Here is a 24073-nt window from a genome sequence, read left to right as displayed (position 1 = left end):
CTCCTATATATATCTCCCATGTATTCCCTTATTAGGTTAACACTTCAATACAATCAATATTCCTTCATGGTATCAAGAGCCAGAAAACCTAGATCTTCTTTTCTCTAGGTTTTTTCTCTCTTTAGGGCACCGATCGTTCCCTCTCTTCTCTTGGGCGGCGGCAGCCATGACAACCGAGGTGGATCCTCTCGATTCACTTCCTTCTGGCGTTAAACTCCTTCTCAGGCATCTTCATGCCCTGATTCCCGAAAAATTATCAGACATAAATTACCCTACATGGAAAATCACCGTTCTTACAGCCCTTGAGTCCAATTACCTTCTCAAATACGTCGATGGAAGCACAGAATCGCCGCCGACAGTCATCACCGCCACGGACAAATCAGAAAAAACCAATTCAGCCCATGCCGCCTGAAAAGCCGTGGATGGCCAGATCCGATCATGTTTGATTGCGGTCATCTCTCCCACGGTTCAGAAACACGTCCGATCCTACACAACTGCTTCAGCCCTGTGGACGGCCCTCGCAACACGCTATGCATCAATTTCCCACTCTCATATTTTTCAATTGCGTGATCGTCTCCACACAATTACCAAAGGCACGAAAACTATGGCGGAGTATTTAGACGAGGTCTCCACCATCATCACAGCCCTCGACACCGTGAACGAAATCATTCCCGAAAAAGATCTCGTCATGTGCGTCGTTCGGGGGCTCCCATCAGCTTACTCCTCCATTAAACAGGCGGTTCGCATCAGTCCAACGCCCGTTGACCTGGCTACTCTCTCCTCGTGGCTAAAAAGTGAAGAAATCAACGTGGATCTGGAGAGCAAACTTCTTCTCCGAGAAGCCGCTGTTATGGAGCCGGCCACCGCCCTCACCGCAAGCCAGAACTATCGCGGGGGGCGTGGTGGCGGCCGGCAGGGGAGCCGCGGCGGCTACGGCAGAAACAGCGGAGGCCGCGGGCGCGGCGGTCGGCAGGGCAGTCGTCCGCCGTACGACGGTCAGCAGCACGGCAGCAACAACAGCCTGCACTCCTTCGGCAGCGGCGGGCAGTCATCTTCCAGCGGCGGGCAGGGCACTTACGAGCGGGATCGTCCAACTTGTCAAATCTGTCAGAAAACAGGACACACCGCTGCTCGTTGCTGGTTTCGGTATGAGGAGAGCCGAAATAGTGATAACCGTGCCAATTATGCATCTCAAGCCGGCCCTTCCTCTGAATGGCTGTTGGATACTGGGGCCAACATGCACGTTACTTCTGATCTATCCAAGCTTAACGCTCCAAATCCATATCATGGCTCCAATGGTATTACTGTTGGCAACGGTGAGTCCCTTAATATTTCTCACACTGGCACGGGTACCATTAAAACCCCCACCGCTATCTTTCACCTAGGTAACCTTACCCACGTCACTTCTATTAAATCCAATCTCCTTTCAGTTCACCAATTCACAAAAGACAATAATTGCTCACTCTTGTTCACCTCTAATGATTTTCAGATCCTAGACAATACTACCAAGAGGGTGATTTTTCAGGGCCCCTGTGAGCATGGTCTGTACGTTCTTCCTGGCACAAGTTCGTCTGCCCACCCAGTTTCAGAAAGCGTTCCTGTGGCTCCGGTGGCTCTTTCGGCTGATGGCCACAGTCTGTTGTGGCACAGTCGTCTGGGTCACCCGTCTACTCAAATAATAAATTCTTTAATGTCTCAATTAGGTTTTTCTTCCATTCATGTAAACAATTGTGACTCCTGTTCAATTGCTAAATCTCATAAATTACCTTTTACTTTATCTGAGAAGCGTACAACTGCACCTTTTCAACTTATTCATTCTGACCTATGGGGTCCTACTGCTGTTCCTTCATTTGCTGGTTTTCGCTATTATATTTGTTTTGTGGATGATTTTACAAAATACACTTGGTTGTACCCACTAAAACACAAATCACAGGCATACACCACCTTTGTCACTTTTGAAAAAATGGTCAAAACACAATTCAATTCTCATGTTAAACTTTTTCGAAGTGACAATGGAAAGGAATATGTCAATAACATCTTTGGCCAGTTTCTGCAATCCCTGGGAATTATACATCAAACCTCCTGTCCATACACTCCCGAACAGAATGGGGTGGCTGAGCGTAAGCATCGCCATCTCATTGAAACGGTGGTTACTCTTCTACATCAATCTCATCTCCCTGTCTCCTTTTGGGTAGAAGCTCTAGCCACCGCAAACTACCTCATTAACAGAATGCCCAGTCACACTCTCTCCAACAAATCACCCTATCAACTCCTTTACCAAGAACTTCCCAATTATACCAACCTCCGCGTCTTTGGGTGTCTTGCCTACCCTTGGCTACGCCCTCATATTACTCACAAATTACAACCCCGATCCCGTCCTTGTATTTTTTTGGGCTATCATCCTACCTCCAAGGGTTATCGCTGTCTTGACCCACAAACTCATAAAGTCTACATATCTCGTCATGTCAAATTTGTCGAAAATGAGTTTCCCTACGAGTCTATTTCCTCCTCCACAAATACATCATTCATTGGCGTCCTTCCCCTTTTTCCAACATACTCACAGGGTCCCTCACCACCTTCCCCCACACCTCCACCCACTACCCAACCACCCCTCATCACCCCTTCGACCGTCACCCACAATACACCCGCAACCACCACCCACACTCACAACCAACCCGAACCACCCCATACCCACAACATCTCCAGCCCAATCCGTTTTGGGTCCTTCCCGGCCACCCCCGAATCACCACCGCCCGTGCCACCCCCCAATACTCATCCCATGTTAACCCGTGGCAAATCCGGTATCTTTAAACCCAAAACCTTTCAGGCTACCATACTACCAAATACACCCCTTCCCGATAGTGAACCAACAACCTACTCTGTTGCCTCAAAAAATGCTTATTGGCGTCATGCTATGGATGACGAGTTTAAGGCTTTGACTGATCAGAAAACTTGGGTTCTTGTACCTAAGCCCCATGGGCGGCACCCAGTGGGCTGTAAATGGGTGTACAAAATTAAACACAATGCAGATGGCAGTATTTCCAGGTACAAGGCTCGTTTGGTTGCTAAAGGCTACAATCAGGAGTATGGGCTTGATTACTCCGAGACATTCAGTCCTGTTATTCGGCAGGAAACCATTCGCCTGGTACTGTCACTCGCCGTGCGCAACAATTGGCTCATCAATCAGTTGGATGTTTCCAATGCTTTTCTTCATGGCATGCTTGATGAAACTATCTACATGACGCAACCACCGGGCTATGTTGATCCCCGCTTCCCTCAACATGTTTGCAAACTCCAGAAGTCTCTGTATGGGCTCAAGCAAGCCCCCCGTGCTTGGTACACACGTCTGAAAACGTTCCTCCAGGGACTCGGCTTCACGTGTTGCGTACACGACACGAGTCTGTTTACTCGACATTCAGCACACGGTACAGTCATTCTTCTTGTCTATGTAGATGATATCATTATTACAGGCTCTACTGCAGCTCTCATTCAGGATGTCACTCGAGCTATGCATACTACCTTCAAAATGAAGGACCTTGGCCCGTTACATTATTTTCTGGGAATGGAGGTTTCTCGGACAGGCAGCGGCTTGTTTCTTCATCAGTCAAAATATGCTCGAGATCTGTTGCAGAAAGCTGGACTGGAAAAATGCACCAGTCAACCAACACCGATGGCAGTCTCTTCGTCTACGAATGGAGCCGACACCCCCTTTGCCGATATCACCCACTTCCGCAGCCTCATTGGGGCTCTACAGTATCTGGCCATTACCCGTCCTGACATCCAGTTTGCTGTCAACCGAGTTGCTCAGCGCATGCATCAACCAAGTGAACATGATTACCATTGTCTAAAACGCATTCTCAGGTACATTTTTGGCACTCTTGGTCGTGGTTTACTCATTCGACCCGGGGACTTGGAGCTTCGGGGTTTCTCAGATTCAGATTGGGCGAATGATAAAAATGACAGAAAATCTACATCGGGGTTTCTCGTTTTTTTGGGGCCGAACCTGATCTCCTGGTGTACAAAAAAACAACCCAAGGTCTCTCGGTCCTCGACTGAAGCTGAATACCGCGCCCTTGCTCTTCTTGCTGCTGAGACCATGTGGGTCACATATATTCTTCGCGAACTCCGCGCCACTCACACTGTTCCTGCTCTCTATTGTGACAACAAATCAACCATCTGTGTGGCCAAGAATTCCGTCCTACACACCAGAATGAAGCATGTTGATACCGATTGTCTCTTTGTTCGCGATGAAGTTCAGGCCGGCACCATGACTGTGCAGTATGTACCCACTGAAGAAAAACCGGCTGATATTCTCACCAAGCCTCTCCCGAGATGACAGCACGATTACCTCAGTTCCAAGCTTTCATTCGCTTCCGCTCAGCTCAGCTTGAGGGGGGATAATAACAGATAGTATTAAATAATAGTATTAAATAATATTAGTATTTACTGTGTACTAATCCTAGTCCTATTAGGATTAGTACTCCTTAATCCTAGTCCTATTAGGATTAGTACTCCTTCCTATATCTCCTATATATATCTCCCATGTATTCCCTTATTAGGTTAACACTTCAATACAATCAATATTCCTTCATGTATATACAATTTTCTCTCGCTTTATACGATTAGAAATACAATTTATACAAATCTATTGTATAAAGCGGGAGAGACGAGCGAATGAAGCGAACGAGAGAGGGAGAGTGGCGAGCGAGAATATGAGGGAGAGAGGGACTAACAAACAGTTTGCTATGGAATACAAATAAATCAAATGGTAGCTACTATATTTATTTTATATTATTAATTTGTCATTCTATACAATTATCCCTAAATATATATGTATCTAGGTGTATCTGATATAAATTATTAATTAATGAGAAGATATATAATTATTTCAAACCATCGAAAAAATTAATAAACTATAAATATTTCTCAAATTAAACAGTTTTTCTAAAAGTAATTAGGCAAAAAGTTTATTGGGTCAAAATTCCTTACCCATGTAACATTCATTTCATGTAATGCATGAAAGAAATAAATGCAAAGATGACTAAGAAAGACTTATTAAATGAAATTAACAAAACAAACAAAGTTTAATAAGTATCGATTGTATAATAAATATGGGCATATACGGATTTTTGATATATAATTATATATTTAAATATACAAAGTTATAGCTTAGTCATACAATATTGATACATAATATAATATACATGCAGACATTTTATTTTTTAATCACATGTATAACAGGTAAGAATCCACACTGAGAAGCTTTCCTTTGTCATTTCTCGAGGTCCTTCTCTCCTCCAATCAAACATGATAGAACTACATTAGGCTTGAGTGTATCTATTTGGGTGTTAAAAAGTCTCACGAGCACCATGTTTCTAACTCGTTATGCTATAACTTGCTATATTAAATGTTATACATTAAAAGACAAATTTTAATGTCATAGATTGAGAATTTTATTATAAAATATGCTATATACCTAATTTTTACTTTAAAATTTACTTAATAATTAAGGAAAATTAAGCTAACCAGTCAAAAAACCCAACTTATTTAGTGATAATATCCATACTTTAATAATATTAGTAAACATGTCAAAAATGTTATTATTTTAAAAATAAATAATTATTCTGATATTATTAATATTTTCTATCTCATTATTTACACCCTTTTTCTCTCTCTCATAGATCCTTAATCGAAATAATAATATAATTCATTCTTAACTCGTGCAGATTACGCTCAAGAGAACTGATAGTACTGCATCAAGTTCAAGATATCATAGCTAATACATGGATATCAAAGTTGAGTGGTATATTTGTCTCATTTCCTTATACCTCTATATTTAACTATATTATTTTAAAAGCATGAATACCCTTAGTAATATTTGATTTGATTTTTTGCCTTTTATTAAAACACTCTAAGTAGGCGATACTGATATATACAATTTTTTAAAATAATTGTCATTTAATTATTATCTTTTTTATTGGGGACCTTGAAATTAATTAAAGTTACAAATATTAAATATGTACTTGTATGTAATATGTAAAAACCGCTTATATTCAGTACTTTAAAATTGATTAAAATTTTACTTCTCAAAACTTTCCTTATTTGTATTATATTTAAAATTCTAAACATTTAAAGACTATCTTATATAAATCTTACATAATTGTTGTAACCAAAATAAATAAGTAAATGGATTCAAATATGTTCATTGTCTTTGAAAAATAAATTAGCCTTCAGAAATAATTTGTTTTTATCATTTACATAGATAATATTTATTTTAGTGTCAGCTGCTATTTGTTAAATAATTATTATTTTTTATTTCTAAATAATTTTATTGATTGACACAAAATACACATGCAAAAAACGTACATAAATTTATAAATATTTTATTAAATATGGAAAAGGCCCGTTTATTGAATAAAAAGAGGCTTCGCTACCAAAGGTCCCTCTCTCTCTCTAAATCAAACATGAAAACCGACGTTAAGCTTGAATAATATTCATTTGCGTATTAAAAAATCTGACGAGAACCATTATTCGTATTCATTAAAGACTTTTCCAGCTCAACATTGTTGTCATCTTCATGTATCAAGATAAAGGACTTAATCCCCTTGTTCATCACCTATATCAACCTTAATCGAAAGAATTATCAAATTCATTTTTAACTGTGCAGATTGAGCAAAAGAGAACTTATACCACTGCATCATAGTCCAGGATAACAACACTAATACATACATATCAAAGTTGAGTGATATGTTTGTTTTTTTTCCTTATATCTCTTTAACTAAATATATTATTTTAAAAGCATGAACGTCTTTAATAATATATTTTCATTAGAAAAATTTAAATAGACAAAATTATCGTGTATTATTTTCTCAAATAATTGATGTTTATTTATTGTCCTACTATTGGGGACCTTGAAATTAATTAAAGTTACATATACTCAATAATATCTTTCTTTTGTGTAATATGTAAAAACTCCTAAATATTTTGTCTTTTTTTAAATCAAATTTTGAGCTCAGAGCTCTTTTTTATGTTAACAAAATTGTAATATACTATTTTTCTCAAATAATTGATGTTTATTCAGTTTCTTCCTATTGGTGACCTTGAAATTACTTAAAGTTACAAATACTTAATAATATCTTTCTTTTATATAATAATATGTAAAAACTCCTAAATATTTTGTCTTTTTTTTTTAGTCAAATTTTGAGCTCAGAGCTCTTTTATTAAGAGAAAGTGTCAAATACAAACTAAGGCCACAGGGCCCAGTACTTCCGCCAACATAATGACCCAGACCAAAATTTCCAAGAATCCATATTAAACATTTAACACTATAAGATTAATATTTTTATCTTATATAAATCTTATTTAATCATCGTAACCAAAATAAATAAGTAAACAATTTCAAAATATGTTCATTTCTTTGAAGAAAAAAAACCCTTCATATATGAATTTTTTATCCTTTAGATATATAATATTTATTTTAGTGTTGGCTTCTATTTATCAAATACTTTTTCTAATTGTTAATATTTTATTAATTGACGCAAAATACATGTATAATAATTTATTTTTTATATTAATGAGCAAGACCCATTTATTAAATAAAAAGAGGGTTCAAACAAAAATGACTCGGGTCAAAAAGTGATCCAAGCCCAAAACAAATAGGCATCAACAACAAGTGGAAAATATCATAAAATAATAAATAAATAAGTGAATTGTCGAAATCAAGTGTTGCTCCTATTAACTCAATAGTGGTCGTACATGAAACTACAAGAGGTCCTTCTCTCTCTCAATCAAACATGACACAACTGCATTATGCTTGATTGGTATCAGATGTGGATCTAGGATTTGGAGGTCGAGGGTGTCACGACATTTAAGTAAGATAACGGATCGGTTGTTTTAATTTTGGGTTACAATTCGAGTTTTTGATTTATTTTTTTGATTAATAAATCGATCAAATATGCATGTTAGTAATATATTTTTTTTAGATATTTTGTGATTAGAGATAACTAAAAAATTCAATTTTTATTTCCTTTTTGAAATTAGATGTCTTATTTGCTGAAACTTTGAGGAAAAAAAAGATTTTTCACATTAAAATTTGAATTTCTATAAACCATCTAATAGTATCAACATAATATATTCATCTTTCATTGACTTTATGTGTTGTTGGAGATACATAGTAGGAAAAGAATAAAAATTGTATTTTAAGCGTAGTCATCTTATTTAGGAAGAACGTCGATGAAGATCGAAAGAACCTTTAAATTAAAAAAAATCTAATTATAATATTCATCATTTTTAGAACTTATGTTTTTTTTAAAACTACCATTTAAATATATTCTTAATAATATTTATTTGACGCTCTTAATTCAATACTCGCTAATTACTTAAAAAAATAAACATGTTACACACATATCAAGAACTTAATAATTAGTATAAGAGGAAGTAAAAAAAACTAAAAATTAATCATGGAAAGAGGTCAATTTGAATTAATAAAGAATAGTAAATAAATAAGAATAATTGGAGAAAAAGAAAATTAGTACAAGAGGAAGTAAAAAAAACTAAAAATTAATTATGAAAAGGGGTCAATTTGAATTAATAAAGAATAGTAAATAAATAAGAATAATTGGAAAAAGAAAAAAAAAAGCAAAAAAGGAACAACAAAACAATAGATGTTGTTGGTGTGGTTTGAATTGTGGTTGTGTAGATGGCAGACCCTTTCATTTGCCACTTGAGCAGTTCTACTTTTAGTTTACTAGGTGACAAAAATAATATTTATTCAATTATAACACATATATACATATATATACATCATTTTTTCGAGATCACTCGGTGTCGTGGCACCCCCACCTCTAAACATATATCCGCCCCTGATTGGTATCAATCTTGGTGTCCAAAAATCTCACGAGCGCCATGAATCCAGTTCATTGAAGGATTCTCTAGTCCAACACTATTGCCATATTTATCTATTAAGGTAAAAGACCTATTCCCATTCTTCATCTCCTGAATCAAACTTAATCGAAAGAATAACCTAATTTATCCTTAACTCGGACAGATTGAGCTTAAGAAAACTGATATCACAACATTGTAGTTCAGGATAACATAGCTAATAAATAAATATCAAAGTTGAATGATCTGTTTGTCTCATTTCCTTATATCTCTATATCTAACTAACTATATTATTTTAAAAACATGAACGTCCTTAGTAGTATGTTATTGAACTTTAAGTAGACAAAATTATCATATACTATTTTTCTCAAATAATTGTTCATTCAATTATTATCCGATTTCTCAAATAATTGTTCATTCAATTATTATCCTACTATTGTGGACCTTGAAATTAATTAAAGTTATATAAATTAAATATTTACTTGTATGTAATATGTAAAAACTCCTAAATATTTAGTACCTTTAAATTGATCAAAACTTTATTTCTCAAATCTTTCTTTATTTGTTTTATCATAAAAATCCTAATCATTTAAGATTATGAAATCAATAATTTTATCTTATATAAATACTACTTAATTATTGTAACCAAAATAAATAAGTAATCAGATATTAAATATGTTCATTTTATTTGAAATATAATAATTAGCCTTCACATATGAATAGTTTATCATTTACATAGATACTATTTAATTTAGTGTTAACTGCTATTTATTAAATAATGTTTTTTTAATTGTTAATAATTTCACTGATTAAGGCAAAATGCTCATGCAAAACACATACGACAATTTATTTAAATATGGGCAAGGCCTATGTATTGAATAAAATAATTAACTCCTAAGCTAGTGGAATTTAATGCAATTGGACCTATTATCTTTTTGGGCTTCGTTTAGGTAAATGGGCTTCTGAAGTTCCACTAAACATAAAATCTCCCATCTCCTTAATTTCTTCTAAACCCTAATATTCACCAACTCCGCACGTCATCTTCCAGCACTCATTACAACTTCGAAGGTAGAAATCAATTTCCATGGCGAATCACTAATTATTTTCATCAATTTGTTTCTTCAATTTTCTAAGTTTTGGTTAGTATTACAGGAACAAAGTTGATCAAATGTCGCTCGGAGAAATCGCCTGCACTTATGCATGTTTAATCCTCAACGACGAGGATATTCCAATCACCGTATGTTTCTCTTTGATATAATCAATTTTTTTCTTCAGCTTTGTGTATTATTATGTAAATCTAAATGAATTTAATGTTTCAATTTTTGCTATTAATAGGCAGAGAAAATTTCAACTTTGGTGAAAACTGCAAATGTAACAGTAGAACCTTACTGGCCTTTACTGTTTGCTAAACTTGCTGAGAAGAAAAACCTTGGTGATCTTATCATGAATGTTGGTGCTGGTGGCGGTGGTGGTGCTGCAGTTTCTGTTGCAGCTCCAGTTGGTGGAGCTGCTGCCGCGGCTGCTCCTGCTGCTGAGGAAAAGAAGGTGAATAAGAAGGAAATTAATTGTGATTAGTTTTATGTGAAGTTGTTTTGAAATGTATTTGAATCAACGTTTTTTTTTGTGATTTGAACAGGAGGAACCTAAGGAAGAAAGTGATGATGATATGGGATTCAGTCTTTTTGATTAGGAGCTTATGTCAGTATGAAATAGGTCTTCTTTGAGAGAGCATTTTGTTCTGTTGGATGTAATTGAGGTTATGGATTTACATAATGATAGTAATTGCTTTGGGTACATTTTTGTTTTGATACGGCAAATGCATTTGCAAACTTGTTAGGTATTTGAGTTTTTTAGCATCTTGGAAAACATGCTCTGTGAAGTATATAATTTGATCAAATTACCAAAGGATCGTCATCCATGTGGTCTGATGAAACACCTTTAACTATCTTTAGTTACCATATGGTTTATTTTGTTGGAATTTCTTTGTTGTTTGTGTGCATTATTACTTTAGGTGTTATTTCTATACTCTATGAATGGAGTCTAGAATCTGGCTTCGAATGTTTTCTTAATGAGTAGACGAGCTATTTATTGCTCAAGACAAGTTTGTGATATCTGAAGGTTAGAATTGATACAAGTACCTAAGAGAGAACTTGTCCAAACACTTTTCTGTAGTGTAGCATGCTATACATACTGTTTTTGCACTCTTATCTATATAATAGCGAACATTGTGATGCATCTGTGGATTGACCTACTTGTCTTACAAGTGTAGTCTATATATAGACTCGTGATTCTATCGGAGAAGAAAAGGTTCCATGATTTCTTTCCATCTGCCTAAACTTATATCTATAATTCTATATAGCACTTACTATCTACTTTTGTGGGGTACATGTACCAAGCGAAGTAGTGGAGGTGTGTGCAAGCTGACTTTGACACCTCCATTATAAAGTAGAAGGAAAAGTAAAGAGGAGAAAAAGTGGACTCATGATCAGCATATAAGATTGTGCAAGTTATATCCCTTCCAGTTTTGTTATTTCATCTGTTCTCTGTTTTGTCAATATTTGGCTTTCCTTGGTCGAGTTCATATATTTAGGATCATGTCTTTTCGTTCATCTTTTCTTCTTGAGCTATTAGATTACATGTGATTTACGTAGCATAACATATGGTAAAATCAGTCAAAACAATGTCAATGACCACTTACACGAGTGCTGTTCAGGAACTATCCTTCGGCTTCATAGATAAATCTTCGCCTTTAGGCGACAATGCATATGACCAAATATGGATTTTTATGCTTTTCATATTACCTATAGAGAATTAATGTGATAGATATCCAGCTTTGGAGATTCATATATAAGCACATGAACATCAATGGGATACTTACTGCACCAAAATGAATATCCATTCTCAAGTTCAATATCTTACAAGTAATAGTTATCTATTGATATAACAAGAACAATTGATCTTTCAATTTTTCGAAGTACATTCAGCATTTCTCTTTAGATGACGCTGAATATGGATAAAGAAGTTTCATGTCAACATCTAAGTATATATGTAGTCTCAGATGTAATTTTTGGCTAGAAGATTGTTTGGTTTACAAATATTCTTGAAGTGCATGTCCCTTAGTAGCTGAGTTTGAATGCTGACATCTCAAATGTCCCCACACAAAATGATCAAAAGCTTAAGTCGTGTCTAGAATATCAGCAATACAACCAAGTCTAAATGCACGTACAAGTTTATGTAAACAACATAATCTTCTAGCTAGTATACTAGACGCAGTGATGTTGATTTTCTTGAAATTGATTTTTCTTCATTTTGTCTTGCCTCAGTTTTGAAGTTATTTTTTAAAGTATCGTTCACCTACCAAAGAGACATGTTAGATTGTCACCTCTAGTTCAAGTTCGATCGTCTCCCTTTTAAAGTGACATGTTCACATTCGCTTTTTTAATGACTATTTTTTAGAGATGAATTTGTGCTGATATTTGACTATTGAGATGTCAGCTTTGTGCATTTCACAGTTCTTTTGTAAATAAAGTTATCTTCAGTAGGGCTGGATGAATTCGGTGCGAATTTTTTATATTTGGTGTGATAATAATATTAACTGAAAATCAAACTAAAATAGATTCGGCTCAATTCGTGAAAGCTGCAAAGGAAAATCATAAGTAGGAAATATTCTTTTGAACTCTTCTCTCTCTATAAGAGGCAAAAATAATTCCTTATATGTACCCTTTACGGATAGTTTATGTATTTGGTATAAAAGTCGCAACATTATTACATATTGATTAAGAAAGGTAGAATAAACTAAAAATAGTTTGTCTCCCCAAATTTAACTATTTTAACATTAAAACAAGAGTAACAATAATAAGTGTGGCGTTTTACCATATTTCGTTGTGAAATTGTTTTAAAAATTAAAATTTGTTTTGAAGTGCAAAATATGATATTTGGAGAAAGAAATTGTAGAGATTTGAGTTATTGACTTTTTTGTGAGATTTAAATTGAAAACACTTTTTTTTTTATCAAGTTGAATTTCGGAATTTTTATAGCCATACTGATGTTTGGAAAGTGAAAAAATTTAATGGATAAAAACAATTAGAGAGGAAAATGAATAAAGGTTCTTGCTTTGATAAGTTTTACTTGTCTACTATTTAAAAATAGATTCTTAATTTTACTTGACACTATTAGCATAGAGAAAATAATCAAATGAATCTCTAACCTATTATCGGATTTCGAACTAAACATACTCTATGGGGGTCCTATTAGCCCCGGAATTATTTAAAATCTAAATTATTACCTCCCTAAAAAGTCACAAGCACATTTATGTTGATAAGTGTAATCCCACGTGTATTTCTTTTATCTTTTTTGACTGATTATTTTATTTTCTTTTTCTTTTATTTCTTTCTCTTCCTCTGCTTGTTCTTCCTCTTCTATTCTTCCCATCTTACGATGGAGCTACAAGTAGAAAGCTTCATAAGCGAAAAAAACTATGGTGGTAATTTGAAGAATGACAAGTCTCTGCATCATTTTTGCAAGAGCAGGGTTCAATAAGAGGAATGACCTTAAAAATAAAGTATTGATCAAAATATTTTTTAATGAGGATATTTTGAGAATTTTGAATTTTTAAGAGATTCCCAACATTATTAAGTTGTTTGAATGAATTTTGTTAATTGAAATTTTTTGTCACAATAGCTTCAAAATGATATTTTAATGGTGTTTTAATGACTAATAGTTGATTTTGAAAATGGGGGTAAAGTAATTTACTTAATAATTTTTATTGTGCGGATAGTAAGTCTGGCAAGGGACGAGGATGGGGACTGGGGGACGGGACGGGACGGGGATCGGTGATGGGGGGATTTTGGCCGGGACCGGGATTGGGGGGACAAAAATTGTAATGACCTGTCAGGTTATTTTGAGAACTAGTCCTCTTTTTCATAAAGGATCATTCCGCAAATTTTTAGTGGAAATTTTGAATTTTGGATCTAATTAGCGGATGAAATTTAAATATTTTAGTTTAGTAATTATTTAATAGGTCAAATGCATAAATTATTTAATATTTTTATACTATTTAATCCTTAACATAAAATTAAATTAGTAGGGTTAAACAATTATATAAAAATTTACTTTAAGAAGCAAGAGGCGTAGCGAGGAAAAAACAATTGTGCGGCGCAAAACGAAGAATGGCCACCGGCTACCAGAATAGTACGAATTTCTTAGGTAAACACAAATCCTAAACCAAGCTTTAATGCCTTTATACTGGTATATTTTTATATATTAGCTTAATAAGAAGCATCATACTAATTCTATCAATTGAATGCAATTGTTTCTAAAATTTATGGAGGAGACATTTGGATTTGGGTCATTTCAAGTAATGGAGAGTATTATGTTATAGATAAAATATATGAAGAATAATTTGTAGGAATTTAATATGCAGCAAATTGAGTTCTGCAAATTTGTTTGCGTTTTAGTCCTTTTTAGATCTTTATTATTATTATTATTATTATTATTATTATTATTATTATTAATTGTTTGTAAAAAGGGAAAGGAAAGCACTTGATCTATTTTGGAGTTCTGCAAATTGAATATAGGTGTTTTGGGATGGAAAAAAAGTAAGAATTACCTACCAATGATTGGGATATGAATTAGGTAATGATGACTTAAACATTGGGAAAATATCAAGTAATAAATTGGTAGTAGTTGGACACCAACAGAACGTTGGTGTGAAATCTTAGCATTTAGTTCTTCCGTTCTTTTCATGATCCAAGTTACGGATGGTGTATTTAGTTTAAATTTTGAATTTTCTTATAGTTATTATATTATAATTTAAGGTTGTTATATGGAGATAGATAATTAAATATTAGGTGCATAGTATTATGTGAATATCATTAGTTTATAATATTGGAGATATTATTACTTAATCCACTTGAAATTCATGAAGTATGAGATTTAACCTATTGGTTAGAATTAAGATTTAGAATTTTTATTATAAATTAGGGTGAGTTTTGGGTCTAAGCTAGACATTTGAAATATGAGTGTTGTTAGTTCGAAAGTCTTATTGTAAGTACTTATTTGAATAGATTGCATTTATTTGGAGGCTCAATGGAAGAGAAAGACTTAAATTCTGGTGTGATTGTTCAATAAATTAAGGTAAGTCAATTTCTAAACCCTTGTTAAGTGTATGAAATGCGTGTACTTCCTTGTGGTATATATTTGGGAGTAATGGGACTTAGTGATAGCTTGACTTGTCCACGTGGATTAATTCTAATGATAAAAAGGCGTAACAAAAGACGATGTAATTATTTGTTTGTATGTGATGTGTTGAGAATGGTACGAGTACCGTGTTATAATGGGAATGTTTATTACTATAGAATATGGATTGTAATCCGAGAATGCCAAAACATATGGGCATTAACTGATATATTATCGATTTGATTTATTATATGTGATTGTGTTCTTTATTGAACCCATATAATTGTGATAATTAAGGTGATTTTATGTCATAGCGACATTTGATTTATTGAGATATTGCATCATCTCCTTTATTTGATATCATATTGTGCACATGCACTGACATGAGATTGGGTATGAGTAAAGGTCTAACACGTGGAGATCGTCCGCGTTGAGATCGAGTTATGATTATTTGGGCACGTGGAGATCGTCCATGCGATAGAAAAGTTATGATTATGATTTGGGCATGTGGAGATCGTCCGTGCGAAATTTGTTTCATTATGATAGTGTGTTGAGATCGTACGCGCAGACACGTGGAGGTCGTCCGCGTCGATATATGGACCTCGCGAGTCCCCCATGGGTCATGAACTCTCGATGTATTTCCGAGAAGTATAATGTATATACGGTTGAAAGAGTACTTGGTATTTGGAGGCATATCATTTCATGGTGTCATATTGCATTGCATCCCATGACATCCTTCATTCTTTATGATTATGTATTTTATTGGTGATTGGAAGGTATTTGATATTTGATGAACTTGATCTGGTGTTTTGCTGATATTGTGAGTGCCTTTTTGTGGAGTGTATAATTGAAGAATTATTGAGCTTATTGCTGAGAATATGTACTTGTAAATGGTGAACTGTTAGGTTGGGTTGGTTTTATGCAGGTTGCAGTTATGGAGGTTCGGTTGGGGTGTAAGGAGTACCCGTATTTTATCCCTTAGCTTGTGTTTAGAGGTTTACTTACTGAGTACCGTGTGGTTTGGTACTCATCCCTTGCTTAGCTCGGAACTTATTGATATATTCTCTTTCTTTCGGAGGCTTCTTGGAGATTTGTGAGGTAGTTGTTTGTCATCTCAGCGGACCTTCATACTCCTGTTTATGATTTTGTTCTACTCTAGAAACACTATCATATGAGACTTATATTTTCTTTTGATTCAATTGTATACTTTAGAGGCTTATTCTCGTGACAACCAGGTTTTGGGGTATAATTTAAGTTGATAGTAAATTTTTCGCATTTTATTGTAATGGTTGAGTTTTAGGCTGACTTGTCTTGGTGGGATAAGACGAGTGCGATCACGTTCATTTTTGGGTCGTGACAAAAATAGGTCCCATCCCGTCCCACTATATATACGGGATGGGATGAAATTTGGCGGGACGAGATGGAACGAGAGATTTTTTTGTTTTTTTTAAATACTTATTTATTTGTATTGAAATTATATATTTTTAGCTAATAAATTTTAAATTTTACTAACTTTCAAATTTCAAGTTTCAATTTTCAAATTTCAAGTTTCAACTTTCAAGTTTTAAATTTCAAGTTTCAACTTTCAAGTTTTAAATTTCAAATTTGAGAAGTTTAAATTTGTAATTTAAATATTTTAAAGTAATGTAAATTGTAAACTTTAAATTAAGTATTTTAAAGTTAGTTTAGTACTTTAGTATATATTTAATTGTATATATTAAAATTAAAATGCAAAGCAATAATTGTTNAATTTGAGAAGTTTAAATTTGTATTTTAAATATTTTAAAGTAATGTAAACTTGAAATTTCAAATTTCAAGTTTCAAGTTTAAATTTAGTTTTTTAAAGTTAGTTGAGTACTTTAGTATATATTTAATTGTATATATTAGTATTAAAATGCAAGACAATAATTGTATAAAAAAGACTTGAATAAAACCTTCAAATTTATTCAATAGAACTTAGAAGTTACAATTAACAAATATTAGTGGAGTAACTAATCTACGCTGGCATAGAACTTAGAAGTTACAATTAACAAATATTAGTGGAGTAACTAATCTACGCTGGCATAGAACTTAGAAGTTACAATTAACAAATATTAGTGGAGTAACTAATCTACGCAGCCACCTTCTAGGAAGGGTTCTGTTTCAATAAATTCTCATATATAAAACTAATATTTGTTACAAATATTAGATAAGTAACTAATTTTACGCATCTACCTTTTAAGAAGGGTTCTGTTTCAATTAGTACTCGTATGTAATANTTTCAATAAGTTCTCATACGTAAAACTAATATTTGTTACAGATATTAGATGAGTAACTAATTTTGCGCAGCCACCTTCTAGGAAGGGTTCTATTTCAATTAGTTCTCGAATGTAATCTAAAAATATCTGTTTTCTCCTTTAAAATTTAATTCTACTTGTCGCATCATATCCATGGTGATATCCTCCGGTGTTGGCAAACTTGCTAGAAATTCTTGTGCCTCTAATTCATCATCACTGCATTCAATTTGTGTTTTGATCCAACTTGCTTGTTTTTTACTTAACTTTGGCAAATTGTTATTCCTCCTTTCGGCATTGCACCAGTCTCTATATAAAACTGTTGTTTCCAAACTGTCTTCCGCCAATGAATGCCTTNTATCTGTTTTCTCCTTTAAAATTCAATTCTAATTGTCGCATCATATCGATGGTGATATCCTCCGATGTTGAAAAACTTGCTAGAAACTCTTGTGACTCTAATTCATCATCACTACATTCAATTTGCGTTTTTGTCCAAGCTGCTTGTTTGGAACTTAACTTTGACAAATTATTATTCCTCCTATCGGCATTGACCCTGATAAAACTGTTGTTTCCAAACTGTCTTCCGCCAATGAATGTCTATGATCGCCAATTTGAAACCTTGTCACACTGAAAGCAACCTCCGATGCAAATGATGAAGCTTGAATAGCTAGAACATCACGAACCATTTTGCTCAAAATTGGAAAGCAACGCTTTGCCTCCTCCACCATCCTAATAAATTTTCATTGCCATTTTTGATTTTCAATGCTTCTAAATATTGATTAGTATATTCTTCAAAATCATCACGGTTAATAGAATTAAGACCAACAACACTTCACATATAAGTTGAAATTCGAACTTCAAAATCAATCTCATGATTAGAAGTTTGACCAATCCTTAGATATTTTCCGTAGTTTTATATTTTTCATACCACATTTTTGCTTCTACTTTTATTCTAGATTTATCAGTTTCGCAACTTGGAATTTCTTCCGATAAAATTTCTAAAGTTTCATAAAAAAATGTCAACAAGGCCCTGCACACCTCGTAATTTATAATCAGAATGAAGTAATGTAGCAGTTAAATAAATCTGAGGGATAGGAAAAAATATTTTTCAAAATTTTCAATCATACCTTCAATTGCAACTCTAAATTTATCTATTTTTTTTATATTTAGAAAATTAAATTGTAAGAGAACAAATATTTATTAATACTGATGAAATAGTAGGATAATAAATTCCAGAAAACATGGTTGTAGCATCATAAAAAAGTCTTAAAAATTGTAGTAGTTCTTTAATTTCTTCTCAATCTTCATCACAAATTTTATCTAACGGGTCAACATTATGAGCATTAAACATCATTTGTATGGGTCTTCTATATTTGTAAGCAACTGAAAGCATTTCGTAAAAAGAATTTCACCTTGTTTTAATATGTCTTGGAATTTTTTTAGGTGACAATTCACATAGTAAACAATGCTCATTAAATTCCCTAATTCTAGCAGCATTGTTAGTGTGAAAAATTCAGGCAACGACACATTCATTTTTCATGCAACCACAATCAAATAATGAAATACCATCTTGTACAACTAAATTTAATATATGTTCAACACATCTAACATGAAAAATATTATTGTCAATTGGACATAATCTAACTTTTAACATTTTAGCAGCGTTTGTATTATTAGATGCATTGTCTAATGCGACATACATTACTTTATCAATAACCATGTAATAATCTAAAGCACTTAAAATATTTGAAGCTAAATATGCACCCATTTTTTCTCTACACATTGTTTATAACTTATTTTTTTTGCAAATTTTAATTATGATCAATCCAATGTGCTGTAATAGTTAAATAATCATTTCCATTAACACTATGGCCCATGCCCGAAGTTAGAGACACTCTACTATCTAATATGCTAAATATACAACGAAGAAATTGACAATGTTTACCTTGATATTCAAAAACATCAGATTTAACAGTATTTCTTGAATAACCTCTATAAAAGGAGTATAATTTTGTTGAATATATTTAATAAAAACTGGGATTTGAAGGAAAACTATAAGGTAAACCACAAACAGAAATCATTTTAGCTAAATTTTTGCCATCTAATTCCTTATTATATTTATGTTGTGTTAGTGGACCACCTGGTTAGAAGGAAATAATGTTCCTTGAACCATGCTAGAAGCCCCTACCTATTCATTACGCTAATATCGAATTCATTAACTGAAATTCCTTTTTTCTATCGGCTAATGCTTTAGATTTTTTTTATATTGAATCGACAGACAAGATAATAAATGTCTATTTAATCCCCCCGTCCCACCTTGACCCCCACCTTGTTTATGTTTAAAAGGTTGCTTACACTTATTACAAATAACAACACTATTTTCCTTATCAAAAGTCACAAATTTCCACAAAATAGAAGTTTTAGGGCATTGATACTTCACCTTCTCCCTTGTGGGTGGTATAAGGGGCGGACATCCACAATTTTTGCTCCGTCGAATTTATAATTTCATTTGGAACTTGTGTCACCAGACTAGTAGGTGTATATTCTAAATCCTCTTCTCCCAAGTCAACTTCTACTTCTTCACCTGAATTTTCATCAAGATTAGGATTAATATTACCATAACGTCGTTCTAAACTTTTGTGATCAAGTTGAACATTTGAATGAATACATAAGCAGTATCATCAACATAAGTAGAAAATCATTTGTTATTAAATCTAAATCTTGACGTTGATTTTGATGAAGTACCACCACATTTACTATTTTTTTTCTTTCCTATTTTTTTTACCAAAATCAAATATTTTAAAAATATCACTGTGTTCGTTCTCTTGTTCTTTCTATTTTCCTTTACCGGTATATTTTTTGCTAGAACTCATACTTAATTATATATAAAGTTTAATATAAAAATAACAATAACACAAAAAATTAAGACGAAAAATAGAATATAAGTATTATGAACGACAGTATCAAACGTCTGCATTAATAGCAGACGTTAAACCGATTCTTAAAGCTTGTAATTTGTTATAACTTGTAGTTTGAAACACCAACCAATACTTAAAAATTAAAATATATGTATTATAATAATATGAGAATTAAAATAGAATATAAATTAATACTTAAGATTGAGAGTTGAGAGTTGAGAGGATATAGAAAATAGATGAAAGAAATGAGAATAGATGATTTTGTAATAAATTGTAAGGGATGAAGGTGTATCTATAATATTAAAAATGGATTAAAGTATAATTATGATAACTTGAGGGTTTACATTAAAGTATTAAAAGTAGGGGGATGGTAGGGGGTGTTGGGGAAGTGAGAAAGGTGAAAAAAATCCGTTGGGGTACCACTAGCCGTTTTTCCAACGGCTACCAATGACTAGTTTTTTGAATTTAAAATAAAAATATATACATAGGGGATTCCGCGAATCGGCCAATTCAGCTGAATCGGGACCGGGACGGGTCGACCGGGATGAAGGGGTGAACCGACACCTGACTGGTCCCCTTGACCCCCATCCCTAAAACCCCCTTTATTTGACGGGATCGGATCAGGCAGGTCGGTTCTCGAGCCGGCCGCGTGCCGGGGCGGGCCGACTCGGTCCCCCTGCCAATCCTGGTGGATAGTAGGAAAGAGATTTTTATCTGGGAATTATGGTGTGTTAATAGATATTGTAATGGTTGTATTTTCAGATCGTGATGGTGAATTTGATGACGACCATGAATGCTCTACTAAGTTGTAAGAAAAAGAAGAAAGAGATGAGACAAAAAAAATAAAGAAAAAAATAAAAACGAAAAGAGTATTAAAAATAAAGTTTTAATTATTTATTTTTTTATCTTCACTCTCTCAAAGAGAGTGAAAATACAATATCTTTGCCACATACACATTCAGAGAGGTAATAATTTTAATTTTAAATAATTCAGGGGGATAATAGAACTCCCGTGAAATTCAAGTGTGTAATTAGAAATTCGACAATAGATTGGGGGCTCATTTGATCATTTTCTCTATCAAGAAAAGATGATTATCTTTGTCCATATTTACCTAGAAATAATTATTTATTTTTCAAGACTCAAGTAAACTGCAATTTAGCGTGTGCTTATATATTGGAAAAGTCAATTCTTGATGTTTCGATTCGATGTTAGTTACAAAACCATGTGCATCAAAGAATCAAGGTTTTATTGAATAAATGTAAGTGTTGTTGGAATATGTGCGTCTACTACCAGTCAACGGACCAGGTCCCTTGACACAGCAAAAACAGTGCAAAAGATTAAACAATATGAAGAACACAACACAGTCAGTTTACGTGGAAACCTCCTTGCTCAAGGTAGTAAAACCACGACCTTTCACACAGGATTTTCAACTGTTTTCACTAATCTTCACAAGCAAAAGTCAAACCCGATTACAACAACGTGAGAAAAAGCTATTTATCTCACAACCAAGCAATAATTCTACTGCTTGAAGAGCCTAAGCAGATTTTACTCTGCCCACTAAGCTATCACCACTAGACGACTTAGGATTCAACTAAGCAACACACAGGTTGCCCACTAAAATCACCACGCTCCGGATGACTTAGGATTTTTAACTAAGCAACACACTAGGTTGTCCAATAAATTAGTTTGACTCAACTAACTTAGACTTTTCGACAAACCAAAGAATCTGAATCCTTCATAGATTAGGAACAAATTTACAATGTAAGCATGGAAGAAATAATCCTAAGAAAACTAAGTAGCTTGCAGCTCTATCAGGTCCATATTGCTCTTAGGATGATTCTTCTTGAAGATGGCCTTTGCCTTTTGAACTTTTGGATATTTGAAATCCAAAACTTTTGTTTGCCAAAACTTATGTTTGTGTTGTTGGAGAAGAGACTATATTCAAAATGGACACAAACCCTTGGGACAAGGCTATTGGCTGAGAGCCTGCTGTCAAAAATTGTGCACCAACCCTCAGACTTGGCAGTTTTTGACAACTGTCTTTTCGTCCTTTTCACGTCGCAGTCTTGCGGGGACCAGGTCCCTTTCTTGCGGGGACCAGGTCTCTTGCAAACTTCTTTGTGATTTCTTGAAAAGGCTTGCTGACTGAATTCCTTCTTTAGATGAATGAATATAATATGGTATTTGTAATTCTAAAAATATCAAACATAAAGAGTTATTATCCGTTGGACAAACACCCTCCTTCATTCTGATTGATGTAGTACACTGACGCCTCACCAACCTATGACGTGACAGCTTTACATCTGTAACCAATTATGTATCTGATGGAGTAAACTCTGCCTGGGACCGGGTCTCTGCATTTGTGAGATACTGAAACATACAATGTCGTCCTCTCTTCTTATTGGTGTAGGACACTGCACTTTTCACCTACCACCTGACATGACAACTTTTACGATTGTACCCCATTTGTATCAGGATAAGATAACTCTGCCTGGGACCAGGTCCATGCATTTGTGAGGATCATCAAAACACGTAGAATATAACAAGTATAATTTACCTAAATCTCATAGTGTTAGTCCTTAAATTACATTTTAACCATACTCTTTTTTATTTTACAAAAATCTCTTGAAATTTCAGCCATCCGGATACATTATATATGATACATTATAAACTTGTTTGTTGTGCTTAATATGAAATATTAATATAAAATGGATTTTCTTTCCCCAAATCACGCAAAACTGATTTTCTATTCCCACAAATCATGTATTGTTGATCCTCCCCAAATCATACATGACATCAATCTTTTCTAATCTGTAACAACTTCACAAATTTTAAAAATCAAATTTTCATCTTCTCCATCAATTCAAAATCTTGATCGCCGTTGTAGATGATTGGACAAATGATTCACGATTCGAATCATCAATTCAAAATTGTTGAGTAGTTTGAATTCAGTTTATCACAAAAATCTGATTGGACAACCTTGGATGCGGCTAACATTAATAACAAGATCCCTTTGAAAACTAATAAGTTTTTATTACCCTTTTTCATATTTCGTTTATTTAAATTTAATTAGATTTCTGAAAAGTTAATTCATTTTTTGTTCAGAGAAAATTAATGAATTTGAGAAGTTCATAACGACGCATATTTTCTCAAGTGCAGTTGCAGATACCAATATAAGCTTCATAAATTCCATTTCAAAAAATAAAACCGACTTTATATATATCCACCCTTTTGAGTATTATGTCATTATTTGGGATTACAAGTGATGTATAAAACGCTCCACAACATCCTTAGAATAATCTCATCCAAGAAACTGAAAAAGAGGGTATATGCAGCGTGTTGAACCATATTGTAGATAATAAACTTCAAGTTTAATTGCTTGATGTTGTGCATACTGAAGTGTTACATGAAGCTTAGTACTGCAAGGACTAAAACAAAGTAATTTAGAACCACAAGTCAAAAAGTCTTCTTTATTTTCATAAACTCCGTTTCAAGTCAAACTAGGTCATTCTTTTTGAAGTGGAGAGAGTACACCTTTTGAGTTCTGTGGCACATTTCGTGACTCCAAGCAGTTGAGGCATGTGAGAGATAGTTCGATGCCACGTTAGTCAAAGAGGTGTACAAAATTACAAAAAAATGATTTGGTTGTGGGCGGGGAGAGGGGGGACAGGGAGCTAATAGGACCTTATTTTAGTTAAGATGTGTCTCTAAAATTTGGGTCATAGTCTAGGTAGATAGTTGTACCTTTTTCCTTTTAGAATTGAAAAAGTAATATACTTCTCAATTGCCTTAGAATAGAGAAAGACACATACTTCTTCCTTTCCA

At 33.8% G+C, this 24073-nt stretch overlaps 1 protein-coding gene and 1 long non-coding RNA gene across 4 annotated transcripts; both read left to right on the top strand.

Annotated features, from left to right (window-relative positions):
• Window positions 1-9817: 9817 nt before the first annotated feature.
• LOC107012141 (60S acidic ribosomal protein P1-like) lies at window positions 9818-10838 on the top strand. 2 transcript variants are annotated; one of them, XM_015211898.2, is made up of 4 exons: window positions 9818-9948; window positions 10033-10117; window positions 10216-10425; window positions 10517-10838. In XM_015211898.2, exons 2-4 carry the CDS (start codon window positions 10049-10051, stop codon window positions 10568-10570), a joined length of 333 nt encoding a protein of 110 aa, XP_015067384.1. In that variant the 5' UTR covers window positions 9818-9948; window positions 10033-10048; the 3' UTR covers window positions 10571-10838. The 2 variants fall into 2 exon arrangements, with proteins under 2 accessions (XP_015067384.1, XP_015067394.1); XM_015211908.2 differs by having other exon boundaries at window positions 9851-9948; window positions 10025-10117.
• Window positions 10839-13994: 3156 nt separating this feature from the next.
• On the top strand, window positions 13995-16182 carry LOC114075657. 2 transcript variants are annotated; one of them, XR_003576057.1, is made up of 3 exons: window positions 13995-14085; window positions 14946-15015; window positions 15983-16182. It is a non-coding gene; the product is annotated as an uncharacterized LOC114075657 (long non-coding RNA). The 2 variants fall into 2 exon arrangements; XR_003576056.1 differs by lacking the exon at window positions 15983-16182 and having other exon boundaries at window positions 14946-15924.
• The last annotated feature ends 7891 nt before the right edge of the window (window positions 16183-24073 follow it).

This window comes from Solanum pennellii, chromosome 1 (genome assembly GCF_001406875.1).
Source record: "Solanum pennellii chromosome 1, SPENNV200".
Classification (NCBI taxonomy): Eukaryota; Viridiplantae; Streptophyta; class Magnoliopsida; order Solanales; family Solanaceae; genus Solanum; species Solanum pennellii.
Note: the sequence above shows the minus strand (reverse complement) of the source record. Positions and strands in the feature narration are given on the sequence as shown.